The sequence below is a fragment of the Carettochelys insculpta genome, chromosome 2 (genome assembly GCF_033958435.1).
Source record: "Carettochelys insculpta isolate YL-2023 chromosome 2, ASM3395843v1, whole genome shotgun sequence".
Lineage (NCBI taxonomy): Eukaryota > Metazoa > Chordata > Testudines > Carettochelyidae > Carettochelys > Carettochelys insculpta.
In genome coordinates, this window is record NC_134138.1 from 50,558,504 (window position 1) to 50,572,549 (window position 14,046).

Sequence of the window (14,046 nt, forward strand, 5' to 3'; positions counted from 1 at the left end):
GGTTTTAGAGACAGTTACATGACACAGAAATGTGACTTGTAATGTAACATGGAGCTGGCATTCTCTGATCTGCTTCAAGCAGGTGTCCTACAAGCTTAGACCAGAGATTGAAAAGGCTTTGTCCTCTACTTTCTCAAGTCTGTATCAACATGTGGATGATTGTTAGACCATATAGGGTTACTGACCAAGAGACTATCTGAGATAACCTGGTTCCAAGCCCTCCGAGAACTTCATACATAAAAATGATGAATTAGACCTAGTAGTACATAGGGTGAGAAAGCAGGTTATGGAGCAATGGCACAGGGACTTTGACTACATCTACAACATTTTTCATGAGATCACATTCACTACATCTCATTGCAAAAATGCCCACAGGTTATCTATGACAATTACTACTAGTGGAAGATGCAACAGAAGAATAAAGAATAAAATAAAGAATATTAATGACATAAAAATAGCATTTCATCCCACATCAGAGATGAGCCACCAAATGGTGTAATAGCTGCAACTTCTGTCACTGTTATGTCCAAGTTGAGAAAGATGGATTGGTAAAATGTTCATAAGTGCTTAAGTAATTGAGGAACCCAATTCCCATTTTCAAGGAAAATGAATGGTGCTTAGGTCACATTTGGAAATAGGACTTAAGTACTTATAAAAACGTTTACCTGATCGGATTAACACATAAACTGCTACAGCTAAGTTTTCTTCTAAGAGAAGGAACAGAATCAGGTTTATAGATGGAATTAACAACTGCAATACTATCATTTAATATCCCTGAGCAGCATTATAATTTCAAATAAATAAATAAATAAGCTGACAGAAAAAGAAGAATGCTATCACAAAGTGAGTTGGATCTGCTAGGGAAGTGATGGGCAATCTAGGCTAGGGAGTGGGCTGTATGAGTGGCCCGCCACCTCATTGGGCTGCAAGACTGTTGTAACCAACATGATCTCTGAGGATAGGGTAGTTTTGCTAACTACACTTGTGTACCTAGAATGTATGGGGTGTGTTGAGCAAACCATAGCAGCACTTTGGATGCAGAGAGAGCTCACTGTTGTTGTGTTCAATCAGCACTCACCTCACTCCATGCACGCTTGTTTTAAATACTTGTCACTTCACTAATACTGATAGGAAAAAAAAGAGGTGAATAGAAACCCACAGAATCCGGCAACCCGGCCTGAGCAATGGTAAACAAAATGTCTCACAGATCATACACAAAACCCCAATGGGCTGCAGGTTGCCCACTACATTGCCAAGGGTTAAAGCTCAGTATCTGGCCTGCATTTCAGTCAAGCATCCCGGAGTTATATAACGGAGAACTGGAAGCAGACCCTGTATAGATTCGTAGATCTTAAGACCAGAAGAAACCATTGCAATCATCTAGTCCAACCACTTAAACAGCCATTCTCAGGCCATTGTCATGTAACCCGTGGAAGGGCAGCATTTTATTTGAAATCAATACAAAAATGTAATGGAACGTTGCTTAGTAAATGCCCCCTTCTGTTGTTCCTTCAAGCTCTCTACCACCACCTCCTCTACACTCTTCAGCACAATGGTAGGATCACCTATGATCAAGCAATCCTATAGGCAAATGAAAATATGTCCGAACTAAGTAGCTCTTGAAGGAATAGCCTGAGCAGATATTCAGAAACTGTTTAGCATTGTTGGGTTAACAAGAATGCTATTCAACATATATTTTTATTTTAAATCTTGAATTTAAAATTTTGAAGGTATTAATTGAATTCTCTCATTGCTCACCTTAAGAGACCAAACTTCTTCCTCTTGTATGGCAGAAACAGGTTGTTTCTGAAGCAATGGATTGTCTTCACAGTAAAGTTCCATCAGCATAAGGTCCTCCATCTAGTCGAATAAAATAATATAATTTATGTCAGAAAAGATAGCAAAAATCTCAAATGCTATTTTTATTTAAACGAGGAAAGATGTGACAAATATGAACGTAAAGGAAGTAGAAGATCTACTGATGTTGCTGTGTGCAAACTAACATTGCTGGGAAAAGCAAGATTTTAAGTAGAGTACATATTCCATTATTATTGCTAATATACAATATAAGTATATAAAGCAAACAAGACTTGTTTGTTCTATGAGAGAGCTCTTGTTACTAGCATACAATTTAAGTCATATTATAGTTACAAATATCTGCATTTAAAATTTAACACAGTGAAAGTTACTAAAATAATTATTAAAAACCTGTCCTCTACTGCTAAACAGGAATGATTATATCCACATACATTTCATTCTGACACCCCTGTATTCAACTGAACGACCCCAAAGGAATACCCTATCAAAAAAAGGAGGAAAGTAGTGAGAGGCTCTTGGCTTACAATGTGACTGACATGTCATGGATAGTGTATAGTTGCTCACTTTGTAATAAAGTAACTAACTCCCTGTTAAATAGACAGAACTAAATAAAGTTTCTCTAAGCAAAAATTTGCTGTTATAATGATAGTTGTTTGGTCTCTGATCTTTAGAAGGCTAAGGTTTAGAAACCTCTTAAGATTTCTTAGTAAATAAACATGTTAAAAACAAGATGAGTGCACAAATCACTCCAATATCTATTATTCAGAAGTGATCTAAGAGGCTAAGAAAACCTAAGTGAAATTGGCTTAAACCAACATGGAAACTTAAGTTCACTGTTCACGTGTTTTATAGTATGCCTAATTCTTTGTTTTGAAATACACACTATCGTGAGAAAATGCACGGATGTTAACAAAAGCATTAAACAATTTAATTCACTGTGTACAAAGAAAACATGTAAAACTAAAGATTCTATTTCTTGCTTCCTCATGAACAAAAATGGAACAATCTCCTAACCTTATTTTTTTTCAATATTAATATTTGCTCACCTGTCTTATTCATTCACCCAGTACAACAGAACACCACGTACACAAATACTTTTCTGGAATCATAGCTTGAACATATAATAGGCACACTGGAATAATGCCCATAACAATCTGTTCTCTCAGTTAATAACTTCAAGGATAATTTCATAAAGTATCTGAAAGACTATTAAAAGCTCTGTGAAACTCATTCTTGTTTCCTTTTCTAAAAATAATGGCTTTATTTTAAGAAAAATACAAAGCCTTATTTACAGGCAAGCTGAGTGCATTTGATATTAGAATCCAGATCTCAAAGTCAGTTATGGTAATTCACGACAAGAATACCAATGGCCAGATGGACAAAGAAAAACACTTTTCCCCTGAGGAAATTTTAGATTGTAATAGTTAGTGTATCATTGAAGTGTATTCCAACATACCCTTTCTAGTCATTGTAAAATTATGATTTCAGACACAAAATACAGTGAATATCTGATGAGTAAAGTTTGGAACTATAATTCTGCAGCAGCTCAGTTTACCACCACTAGCACATAAATAAGCTTGAAAAGTTTTGATTTTTATTGGATTTTTTTTCTACCATCCAAACACATAACCCAATGAAAACATTTTTCCATTGTTAACAATTGAAATTTACAGATAGGTGAACTAAGAAAAATGATTCCTGGGAAAGTATTGGTGTCAAAGTCCAGTGACTCACATTTATTAATTAGGCATGCTACAAATGAACGACAGGATGAATAGTCAAAACAGGTACTGTTTGCTGATTAAGGGTACTAACTTGTATATTTTGACAGTTTATAAAACCTTAATATTTTGAATCTCAATATATATTATCAGTAGAGAAATGTATGAACCCACTATTTTCCTGCAACTGAAAACTGAAATAGATACAAATCAATATTATCCAACAAATTTATAAACAAAAAGAAAAAAATCAAATTCTGCAAAACCTACATATAAATTATATTACTCTTGAAGGAATTCAGCACCAAAAACCTCAAAATTTTGACAAAATATGCAGAATTTTGCAGACTAATGCAATATAATCACACCAGTTTCAGTTGCATTGGTGAGAATCATAGAAAACTAGAACTGAAAGGAACCTCAAGAAGTTGTCAAGTACAGTCCCCTGCACTCACAGCAGGGCCAAGCATCACCTCAGCATCCAGCTACACTACGAGTTTCAGTCAAATTTGTTCAGGTTGATTTTTGTACCCAATTTTGTAAAGTCAAGGTGCATGTCAGCAATAGCATATGAAGTCTATGGAGAGCATCCCCATTAGGTTGGGTAGCTTTGGCTTTGTCAGCAGAGCACTGTGGGCACGTATAGCACAGTTCCTCTTGTCCCACTGCATTCTGGGTTATGCTCCCAATGCGTGAGAGAGAAAATAGTCCAGCAGGTGGATCTAGGTATGTGCCATCAGCCTCCCATAATACACTTTTCTCCTCCTACTCCCTTTGGAAAGCAATGGCAAAAAGTTTCTTCACACTCTTTTTCCTAGGATGCCCATGCAGAAACCATTGCAAGGCTAGCTGGACCCCATCCAGCTTCAAACTGTTGTGGCAAGTATCGCGAGTTCCTCACACATTGCGCCACAGTATGTGCAAAACCTAAGCTACATTCAGAGCGATGAAGACTCTGAGGAGGACATGGACATACACGAGTATGAAACGCTGTTGAGAAGGAATGTGGAGATGCTGGCTGCACTCCATGCTGTGTATACTGTGGAGAGTCAGTTCTGGTGCTGTGAAACAAGTTCAAATGGGTGAGACTGAATTGTTATGCAGGTATGGGACAATCAGCAATAGCTACATAACTTCTGCATGCATAAAGTCACTTTCATGTAATGTCGCAATTGCTTTTCTCTGCCCTGAAGCGCAGCAATACCAGAATGAGATCTGCTCTGCAAGTTCAGGAGTGTGTGGCAAGCTCTGTGGAAGCTAGCAACGCCAGACAGCTACTGATCAGTGGACAATCAATTTGGAATGGGCAAATTTCAGTGGGGACCGCTGTCCTCCAGGTAGCCACAGCAATCGGTACCCTTCTGCTACAAAGGAGAGTGACAGTGAGACACGTGTAGGACACAGTGGATGGTTTTGCTACGATGGGTTTACATAACTGTGGCAGGACAATACACATCCCTATTTTGGCACAAGACCACCTTGCCACAGGAGTACATGAACTGCTAGGAGAACTTCTAAATGGTGTTGCGGTATTAGTGGATCACAAGGGCCATTTCATCAACATAACATCAGATGGTTGGGAAAGGTGCATGACGCACGCGTGGTTTGGAACTCTGTTTTTTTCAGAGAGCTTCAGAACAGAACTTTCTTCCCAGGCCAGAAAAGTACCATTGGAGACATGGAGGTGACATAGTGATTCTGGGAGATCCAGCTTAGCCCTTGCTCTCTTGGCTCATGAAGCCATGCACAGGCAGCCTTGTAGTAAGGATCAGATCACAGGCTGAGCAAGTGCAGAATGGTAGTAGAAAGTGCATTTAGCTATTTAAAAGTCAGATTCTGGAGCCTCCTGACTCAGTTAGACCTCAGCAAAAGCAACATTCCCTTCATGGGGCAGCCTGCTGTGTGCTCCATAACTTATGTGAAAATAAGAGAGAAAATTTCATGCCAGGCTGCAGGGCTGAGGTAGATCACATGTCCACAAATTATGAGCAGCCAGCCACTACGGCAATAAAGAGAGCAGAGAAAGGGGTGCTGCAAATCAGGGAGACTTTCAGAAGCAGCTTAATGAATGACCAGGCAGTGAACATGACAATTAAGGAGGTCCATTGTGTATGATGTATGCTGGTCTGTAAATCCTGTAAAACTCCCCCACCCCTTGTGTAACACAAGCAGTAACTCTATTTTTGAGACTTATGAATTATACAAACTGGACTGTCTCTGCACAAAAGAATAAATGGACATAAATCACATATCAAGAATGGTAACATTAAAATAACAGTGGGGAACCACTTTAACCTTGCTGGACAGTTACTAACTTGCAAGTCGACAGTCTTAGGCAAAACAACTTCAAAAACAGACTGCAATGCAAAATTGCTGAGCTGGAATTCATATGCAAATTTGACATTGTCAAAATGGGTTTAAATAGAGACATGGAATGGCTTTCTCATTACAATAAGTGAATAAGTAGGCACTCTGACCTTCTCATCACTGTTGGAGGTGAACCTCATCTATCTTGATTTAATTAGCACTAATGTTACACTTTCACAGCTACCATGCTGACACTCCCATCTCTGTATCCTTGCCTTTCTTTCACTTCATGCACCTGAGGAAGTGAGTTGTATCTCACAAAAGTTTATGCCCTAATAATTTTTCGAGTCTTTAAGGTGCCACTGAACTCCTTTTGTTTTTGCTGAAACAGACTAACACAGCTAACACTCTGAAATTTAACAACACTGTGCCTCAGCAAATGAGAAAAAATCAGTTCAGGCAGGCTGCTTCACTTATGCCTCTAGGCTGCCTCATGCATAATAAAAAGTCTTACACTTACATGGCAGTAAACTGAAGAGAGAGAGGGACAGATTCTTGCTTGTTAGTATGCATATATATAATGCCTGCCCCTTCCCCATGCAAACACACAGGCCCCACCCTCTTCCTCTCTCTCCTTCCCAGACTCCATCTTGGATGCTGCTCCCACATGCTGAAACAGACAAGTTACCTCAGCTGTCCAGGAAGAGGCTTGTGTCTTGCAGCAGATTTTTTTTAAATATTTTTCTGGGTCGGGGGACAAAAATGTGGGGGCCATGTGACTTATGTGCCCTCACAGGGGCACAGAGTCCGCTCTAGAAGTGATACTATAAAACACAAGAATTTAAGATGAAGTTGAACTCAAGGGCTCTTCATTTGGGACAACTTGTAGTTATCACAGAAGAAAGGAGGCATACCAAAAATTCAGCCACCTAAAGCAGTGCAGAAGTGGTTTAGCTATTTCATGAAAAACAATAACCTTTAGAAGAAATGTCCTAAAGCAGGAAAAATTAAGTTCTATACCAGTTGATATTAAACAAAAATCCACACAAAGGTAATTAAGAAATAATGTACAAAATATTATAAAAAATACTTTGCACATTTTGGATAACAAAACCTTTTGGAATTATCTCGCTATGCAAAAAAAATTAGAAAATGTAAAAAACTGAAAGTTACAAATGTTCTATATTATAAAAATTGTGTACACTGGCATGAGAATTATGGCTCACCAAGTAAACCTCAAATAACTACAGTGGAAAATTTAACACTCTCTATCCTGGCCAAAAAATTCCTGGGCAAAAACACTTTTAGTGGGCTTCAACTTTGTCCCAGTGAGGGGAAAAAGCCTCTTTCTACGGTTATTTTTTCCTTACATAAGAAGCTGTAAGGTTCCTGTTCTGCAATGCAGAAAACAGATCTATTTCTTGCATTGCAGTCTGATGCACAGATAGACTGAACATGCATAAATGAGAAAAGGAGATTTTCCCAAAAACTTAGTATTCATCAACATTTCAATCACTATTTAATATTTTATATTTTTTCCACTTGTTCCATTAATATTATAGCTAGAGCACTTAAGTAAAACTCTTCTATCTTATTTTGATGCGTTAGAAATAAACTGCAAGAACACAGATGTCAGCAAGTCTGACTTCACATAATGTGACATAATGGGAATCCCTCTTGAATTACAGGGACAGAACTCTGACAAGAACAGCTGAAATACCTCTGTCTTTCTTGGCAATTTTAAAGCCATTTACATTTATATTTGGCAAGAGGAAACAGGAACAGCTCATCTGTACATCTGTTAGAACAAAGAGCCTAGCAAACCATTGTGATTCAAGTTATATAAAGCATCTCCTCCTTAAGGCTTTAAGGCTTATTGTGTCATCTGACAAAGCTCTTCTCAATTTCTTTATGAAAATATAGTCACAGGGCTGAAGAATTCTGTTAAAAGAGTCCTAAAAACCTTGTCATAAAGTTTTGAAATGATTTTGTCACACAAATGAATGTTTATATACTGAAGATTTCTGCCTATATATATTTAAACATGCTTTTTTTGTTTAAAAGAAAAAAAGGCCTTGAAGTATTCCAGATTAATTTTTCTGGTCTCTGACGAAGTGGGTCTTTGCTCATAAAACCTTATGCTCCAATAAATCTGTTGGTCTACATGATGTCACAGGACTTCTAATTGTTTTTGCTAGCAATGTTTATGCTACAGCTTTATCAGATTTCCTTTTTCCATTACACAAATTTTATCCCCACTTGTTGGGGGGGCTATTATTACTGAAGAAGAAATTTAGACTTTGAATGCTGAACCTCCCATCTCCTATTTGAGGTTAGCCTCCCCCATTTAGTTCTGTACTATGAAAAATCTTTGTATCTAGGCATCAAAATTAAAGCTGTTCAGACACTTACTATTTAGACTGAATTTTCAGTACATATTTTTCCTTAAAATAATATTTTGCCACTGAAGAGGATCATATTTACATTTTGAACTAACAACACAGAACCACAAACTGAAACTTTTACTTCAGGGCTCACCAACCACGAGATACACCAACCGGTCGATCTTGGAACCTCTTACAGGTGATCCTGACTGGTTTGGCTGGTAGGCTATCAAGTGTGGGCACTTCAGCTGCCCCTCCCCCTAATTGTGCTTCTCCTGCTCTCTGTCTTGGAGCTACCTCCCGGGAGGATCCTACTTGCTGTGCAGGATGGAGGAGGTAGAGGAAGAAGGTGCACATATTAGCTGCCCCCATCTCCCCACCCTTGAACCCAGTATCTCCACAGGACATGAGAGGGCTCGGAATGGAAGGAAATTGCTGGCAGCTGCTCCTGTGTCTGAACTGCTCATCATATTTAAAAGGGCAATGGAAATCTCTGCCATTCTCACACACAATGTGTGTCCCTGTCACTCACACAAACACACCCTGTCTTTCATATTCACCCCTGAACACAACACATACTGTTTGTGTTACTTTTTACTTCTTTCAAAGAGTGTTAGTTTAGGTTTTTGACTGGTCTGTGCATTTCATATTTGTTTCTCTCCTGGTTACATTTAATTCTTTGAGTAATGAGTTCTAAAATGCCTAACCTGCCTTGGACTGAGTAATTATCCCATAATAATTTTTAGAAGATACATATTTTCGGTTTTGGTATCTACTGATGATGCACATCTGCACCCTACCTCACTATTGGTGCCCATAACAAAATTAATTTATTTTAATGTTTCCACTCGTGCGGAACACTGGCTGGGAGTCTCCTGGAGGCTCCTGCAGCCAAATCAGCAGATCAGCCACTAAGGCTATGTTTAGACTGTAGAAGCTATTTCAGGATACAAAGGTATCCCAAAATAATCCTGTGGCTTTCCCCCGTGCTCAAAACAGTGCTACCATTTTGAGTGTGGTATTCCAGTTCTGCTACTCCTCATTGTGAGAGGGGTAACGAAATTTTCAGAACAGCTGTTTATTCCAAACTTTGGTGCCATTTGGACAGTACCAAGTTCAGAAGGAGGTATTTTGAAATAATTTACACAATTTGCATTGTGCACAGACACAGTCTAGTAGTAGTAGTAGTAGCATCCTTCAGTCTACGTAGACTATGGATCGCGCCCTTCGTAGTTCCGTTTGGCATCCTCATTTGCAGCGTCAGCTGAGACTGTGAAGACCCACACAAGAGTGACAGTCCTTGCTGCATCTGTTGCATATGTAATGGGTGTCTGGCAGGTCCTTGCTGTGCTTTCTGTGGGCTCGCTTCTCCTTTGCTAGCTGTGTGATCCTCAACTCACCCTTCTGAAGGCCCTTGTATAGTTCCTGCCTCCTTCTGCTGCGATCGTCTGCCAGCTCCTCCCAGCTGTCTGGCTTGATGTCTGCTTCCCTGAGGTCTCTCTTGCTAACATCTTTGTAGCGCAGCTGGGGGTGTCCGGGAGGTCTTTTGCCAGAGGATAGCGCGCCATACAGGATGTCTTTTGGGATCCTTCCATCATTCATCCTGTGGACGTGGCCAAGCCAGCGGAGCCACTGCTGCCTGAGGAGGGTGTGCATAGTTGGGATTCCAGCTTGCTTGAGGACGGCAGTGTTGGTCACTCTGTCCTTCCATGATATTCCAAGGATGTGCCTGAGGCAGCCCAAGTGGAAGACGTTCAGCCTCTTTTCCTGGCGGGCATACAGGGTCCAAGTCTCGCTGCCGTAAAGGAGGGTGCTGAGGATGCAGGCTCTGTACACTTGCATGTTGGTGTGAGTATACAGCTTGTTGTTGACAGACAGACACATTCTAACCATAGCCTAAGAGTCCAGCAGCACAGCAGGGCTAAGGAAGACTCTCCCAGCCCCAGCCTTGCACTGCTTCTGGAAACAGCTGATACATCCCTGCAGCCCCTGGGGAAAGCAGGGCCGGGGGTTTCCACATGCTGCCTTTGACTGCGGGCACCACCCCAGCAGCTGCCACTGGCCCAGAGTGGGAAATCACAGCAAATAGAAGATGTGGGGGCAGTGCTTGTGGATGGAGGGCAGCATGCTGAACCACCTACCACTCTTCCCCAGGGAGGGGCAAAGAGCCACAGCAGAAGTGAGCCTGCCTTAGCCCCCCTGCATCAGCATACAGGTACCACTTGAGATAAGCAAGGCCCTGCCAGAGCCCACATTCTGAACCACTGCACCAGCCCTGAACCTACTCACACCCCAATATCCTGCCTCAGGCTTAGCCCAGAGCTTCTCCCACACTCTGAATCCCTTGGCTGAAGACCAGAGCCTGCACCCCCAACCCTTTGCCCCAGCCTGGTGAAAGCGAGTGAGGATGGAAGAAGGAAAAGGGCATTGAGTGAGCAGGGCTAGGCCTTGGAAAAGGGGAGAGGGGAAGAGGTGGGGCTTCAGAGAAAGGGGGAAGGAGTTGGGGCAAGCGTATTTGGGGTAGAGGTAGATCCTAGATTGCACTTAAATTCAGAAATAATCTTAGGCTTTAAAAGGTTGGAACCGCTGCTTTACTCCATTATCGCTCCCTTTATTCTATCCCTGTTTTCTCAAGTTCAAGCAGCTTCTCAGACAAGTTTTAACTTTGGTGAATCAACCAAGACTCCAGAAACAGAAAAACATACAACAGCCCTGATGATTGCCTAATAGTTGTGGAAAAATGTACTGAAGTAGCTAAATGATTCATGCAACAATCACCTAGACAGCAAAAACTAGAACAAAATCCGTGAGCATTGGCTAGTTTGAGAAATGTTCGCAAATTCAGACTCCCAAATGGTTGCTATTAAAATCAATCCAAAGAGCTGCAATTAAGGGCCACATTATTGCCAGCTGGTCTGCAGGTAGCAAAATATGGGCAAGGTTGCAAGAATGCACTTTGCCCAGTAGGCATAACAGCAATCCATGAACTACCCAAAGTTAGTTTCATCTTACCACAAACTACACAAAAGGGTAAAGAAGAACTGGGATTGCTGAAGCACCTTGACACCACCAGTCAGCAAACCCCAGGAAGCTATGTACACTCACCCCTCATTTAACGAGCACTTTACTTTCATGTACTCGCTAAAACGAGGGACATACATACCTACCTTTGTTCACAAAACAAGTAAACTTTCCCCACTCATATGAACCAGCCACAGAGTCCCTGGCCAAGGGGGTGGAGAGACCCACAGCCCTGCGGTTGGCTCTGCTCCAACCATGCGGTCCCTGGCCGGGGGGATGGGGGGGGAGACCCACAGCCCCGCAGCTAGAGTGAAGCCAGCCGTGGAGTCCCTAGCTGGGGGGTGGGGAGATCCACAGCCCCCCCACCCCCCAGCCTGCTCCCAACACCCCCGGCCCACAACTCCCCCCAGACACCTCTGGCCCGGCCCACTCCCAACACCCAACTTAGCCCAATCCCCGAACTCCCCGGACTGCCGCACCCTCCACAAGTAACGCGGCAGCCCAGAGGAAGGAGCTGCCACCCCCTCCACTGGAACCGCCACCAGGTTTTAACCCTCCCTCCCGCTCATGGCCCCAAACTGCCCCCAGTCTTTAAGCCTCTCCAACCCCCCAACCCAAGGTTCACTTACCTTTCAAATGCAGCGCCACATGCTGCCACTCCTTCCCCGAGTTAGGAGTACCAGGAACCAATCACAGGCTTTAAAGTGTATTTAATGGTAATTTTGTGTCCCTCTTATGAGTTTTTGCCTATGAGCAGAAAGCTGGGAACTAAAGCCATGTCTACACGTGCATGCTACTTCGAAGTAGCGGCACTAACTTCGAAATAGCGCCCGTCACGGCTACACGCGTCGGGCGCTATTTCGAAGTTAACTTCGACGTTAGGCGGCGAGACGTCGAAGTCGCTAACCCCATGAGGGGATAGGAATAGCGCCCTACTTCGACGTTCAACGTCGAAGTAGGGACCGTGTAGTCGTTGCGCGTCCCACAACTTCGAAATAGCGGGGTCCGCCATGGCGGCCATCAGCTGAGGGGTTGAGAGACGCTCTCCCTCCAGCCCCTGCGGGGCTCTATGGTCACCGTGGGCAGCAGCCCTTAGCCCAGGGCTTCTGGCTGCTGCTGCGGCAGATGGGGATCCATGCTGCAGGCACAGGGTCTGCAACCAGTTGTCAGCTCTGTGTATCTTGTGTTGTTTAGTGCAACTGTGTCTGGGAGGGGCCCTTTAAGGGAGTGGCTTGCTGTTGAGTCCGCCCTGTGACCCTGTCTGCAGCTGTGCCTGGCACCCTTATTTTGATGTGTGCTACTTTGGCGTGCAGACGTTCCCTGGCAGCGCCTATTTCGATGTGGTGCCGCGCAGCGTCGAAGTTGAACATCGACGTTGCCAGCCCTGGAGGACGTGTAGTTGCTACATCGAAATAAGCTATTTCGATGTTGGCTTCACGTGTAGACGTAGCCTAATTGTGCTCGCATAGCGAGGGATGAGTGTAAAGTGGAGCAGGCTCCATCCTTGAAAGAGGCAAAGCAGTAGGCATACTCCTTTTGTTCACCAGGGAGTTCTGACTTTTCCTGGAACTTGCTCTGGAGTTAGCTCCAACCTAACCTAAAAGGTGAGCCACTGTCTATAGGGCACAATTCTAAATTCACAAAACTCTACATATGAAATGATTTTTGGCGTTGGGTACAAAGCAAGTAGTGCTTATTCAAGATATGAGTAGACCTACCTGTGTGAATACAGAATAGTTCATGTTAAGAGTTTAGAGTCTGCAGGCCTGAAATTAATAAACTCAAACTATTCTTACTTTGTCCTATATAAAACACTGAACTTTCCTCCTGTTTTGTAAGTGTACCAAGCTGTAAATGAGTCCTCTGATAATAAGCACTTGAGGGATCTACTAAATTACTTTGGTGCCTGAGCATAATAAAGTAATTTCCTAGTGCCATAAGGTCGCTATTGCTGTTAATGCATGTGTACATTCAGCCTACATATATTAATTTTCAAACTACCTCTACCATACGTATTTTTTTAGTTGGGGGTTGCTTGCTTTGTGAGCGATGGAGGAGGGTGTTGCACAATTTCTTTATTTCCAGGCACTTATATAAAATGTAGGCACTTTCCATATGCCGTGCAGAGAATTGGAATACTGGTGGGAAGGTAAGGTTCTCCAATGCCCTCTGTATAACAGGTTACAAATGACAAATAATGTATGTTACAGGCATAACAACGAAATAAACTCAGAAAAAAGTTAGAGTTGCTGAAACAAAAGGACTTCTTTCCCCCATTTCACCTGATTAGTGCCAAAAGAGTCAGAAGCCAGACTATTGAATGGCTTGAGCCAAAACAGCCACTAAACAAACATACACACAAGATTACACCATAAACAGAAAGTGCAATGCAGCGGAAAGAACTTATGTACTGTTTAGTGGTATATCAAATTATTTCCTTCTCACGAGGTCAAAGGACTCCAGAAAACATATAAATTGTGACCTACAAACCCCACCACATGAGTGGGACTTTTGTTTGGACTCTCCTGCATGTTTTAGTAGCTAATTAATCCTTATACTTTCCAAGGGACCAGTTATCCAGGTGTGACACTAAGTACATTCAACGCTAAAATCAAAACCGTTTTCATGACCACTTATAAAATTTCTCCTAACATAATACCATGCTAAATATTAAAAATTGTGGTGAAATGTTTGATTGTATTTTGAAACAAACAAGAACTCTTAATAACAGAAAATTCCCAAACACATTTTCACAATTTGAAAATTCTGGCTTCTTGATTTGGCAATATTAAAAT

The 14,046-nt window shown here is 42.0% G+C and overlaps 1 protein-coding gene across 1 annotated transcript in view; it reads right to left on the bottom strand.

Moving 5' to 3' along the window:
• LRRC69 (leucine rich repeat containing 69) overlaps positions 1-14,046 on the bottom strand; it is a 72,530-nt gene that overhangs the window by 25,477 nt on the left and 33,007 nt on the right. The window contains exon 6 of the mRNA XM_074985705.1: positions 1,759-1,860. Within this exon, the coding sequence (XP_074841806.1) occupies positions 1,759-1,860 (102 nt within the window). The remainder of the gene's footprint in view (positions 1-1,758; positions 1,861-14,046) is intronic.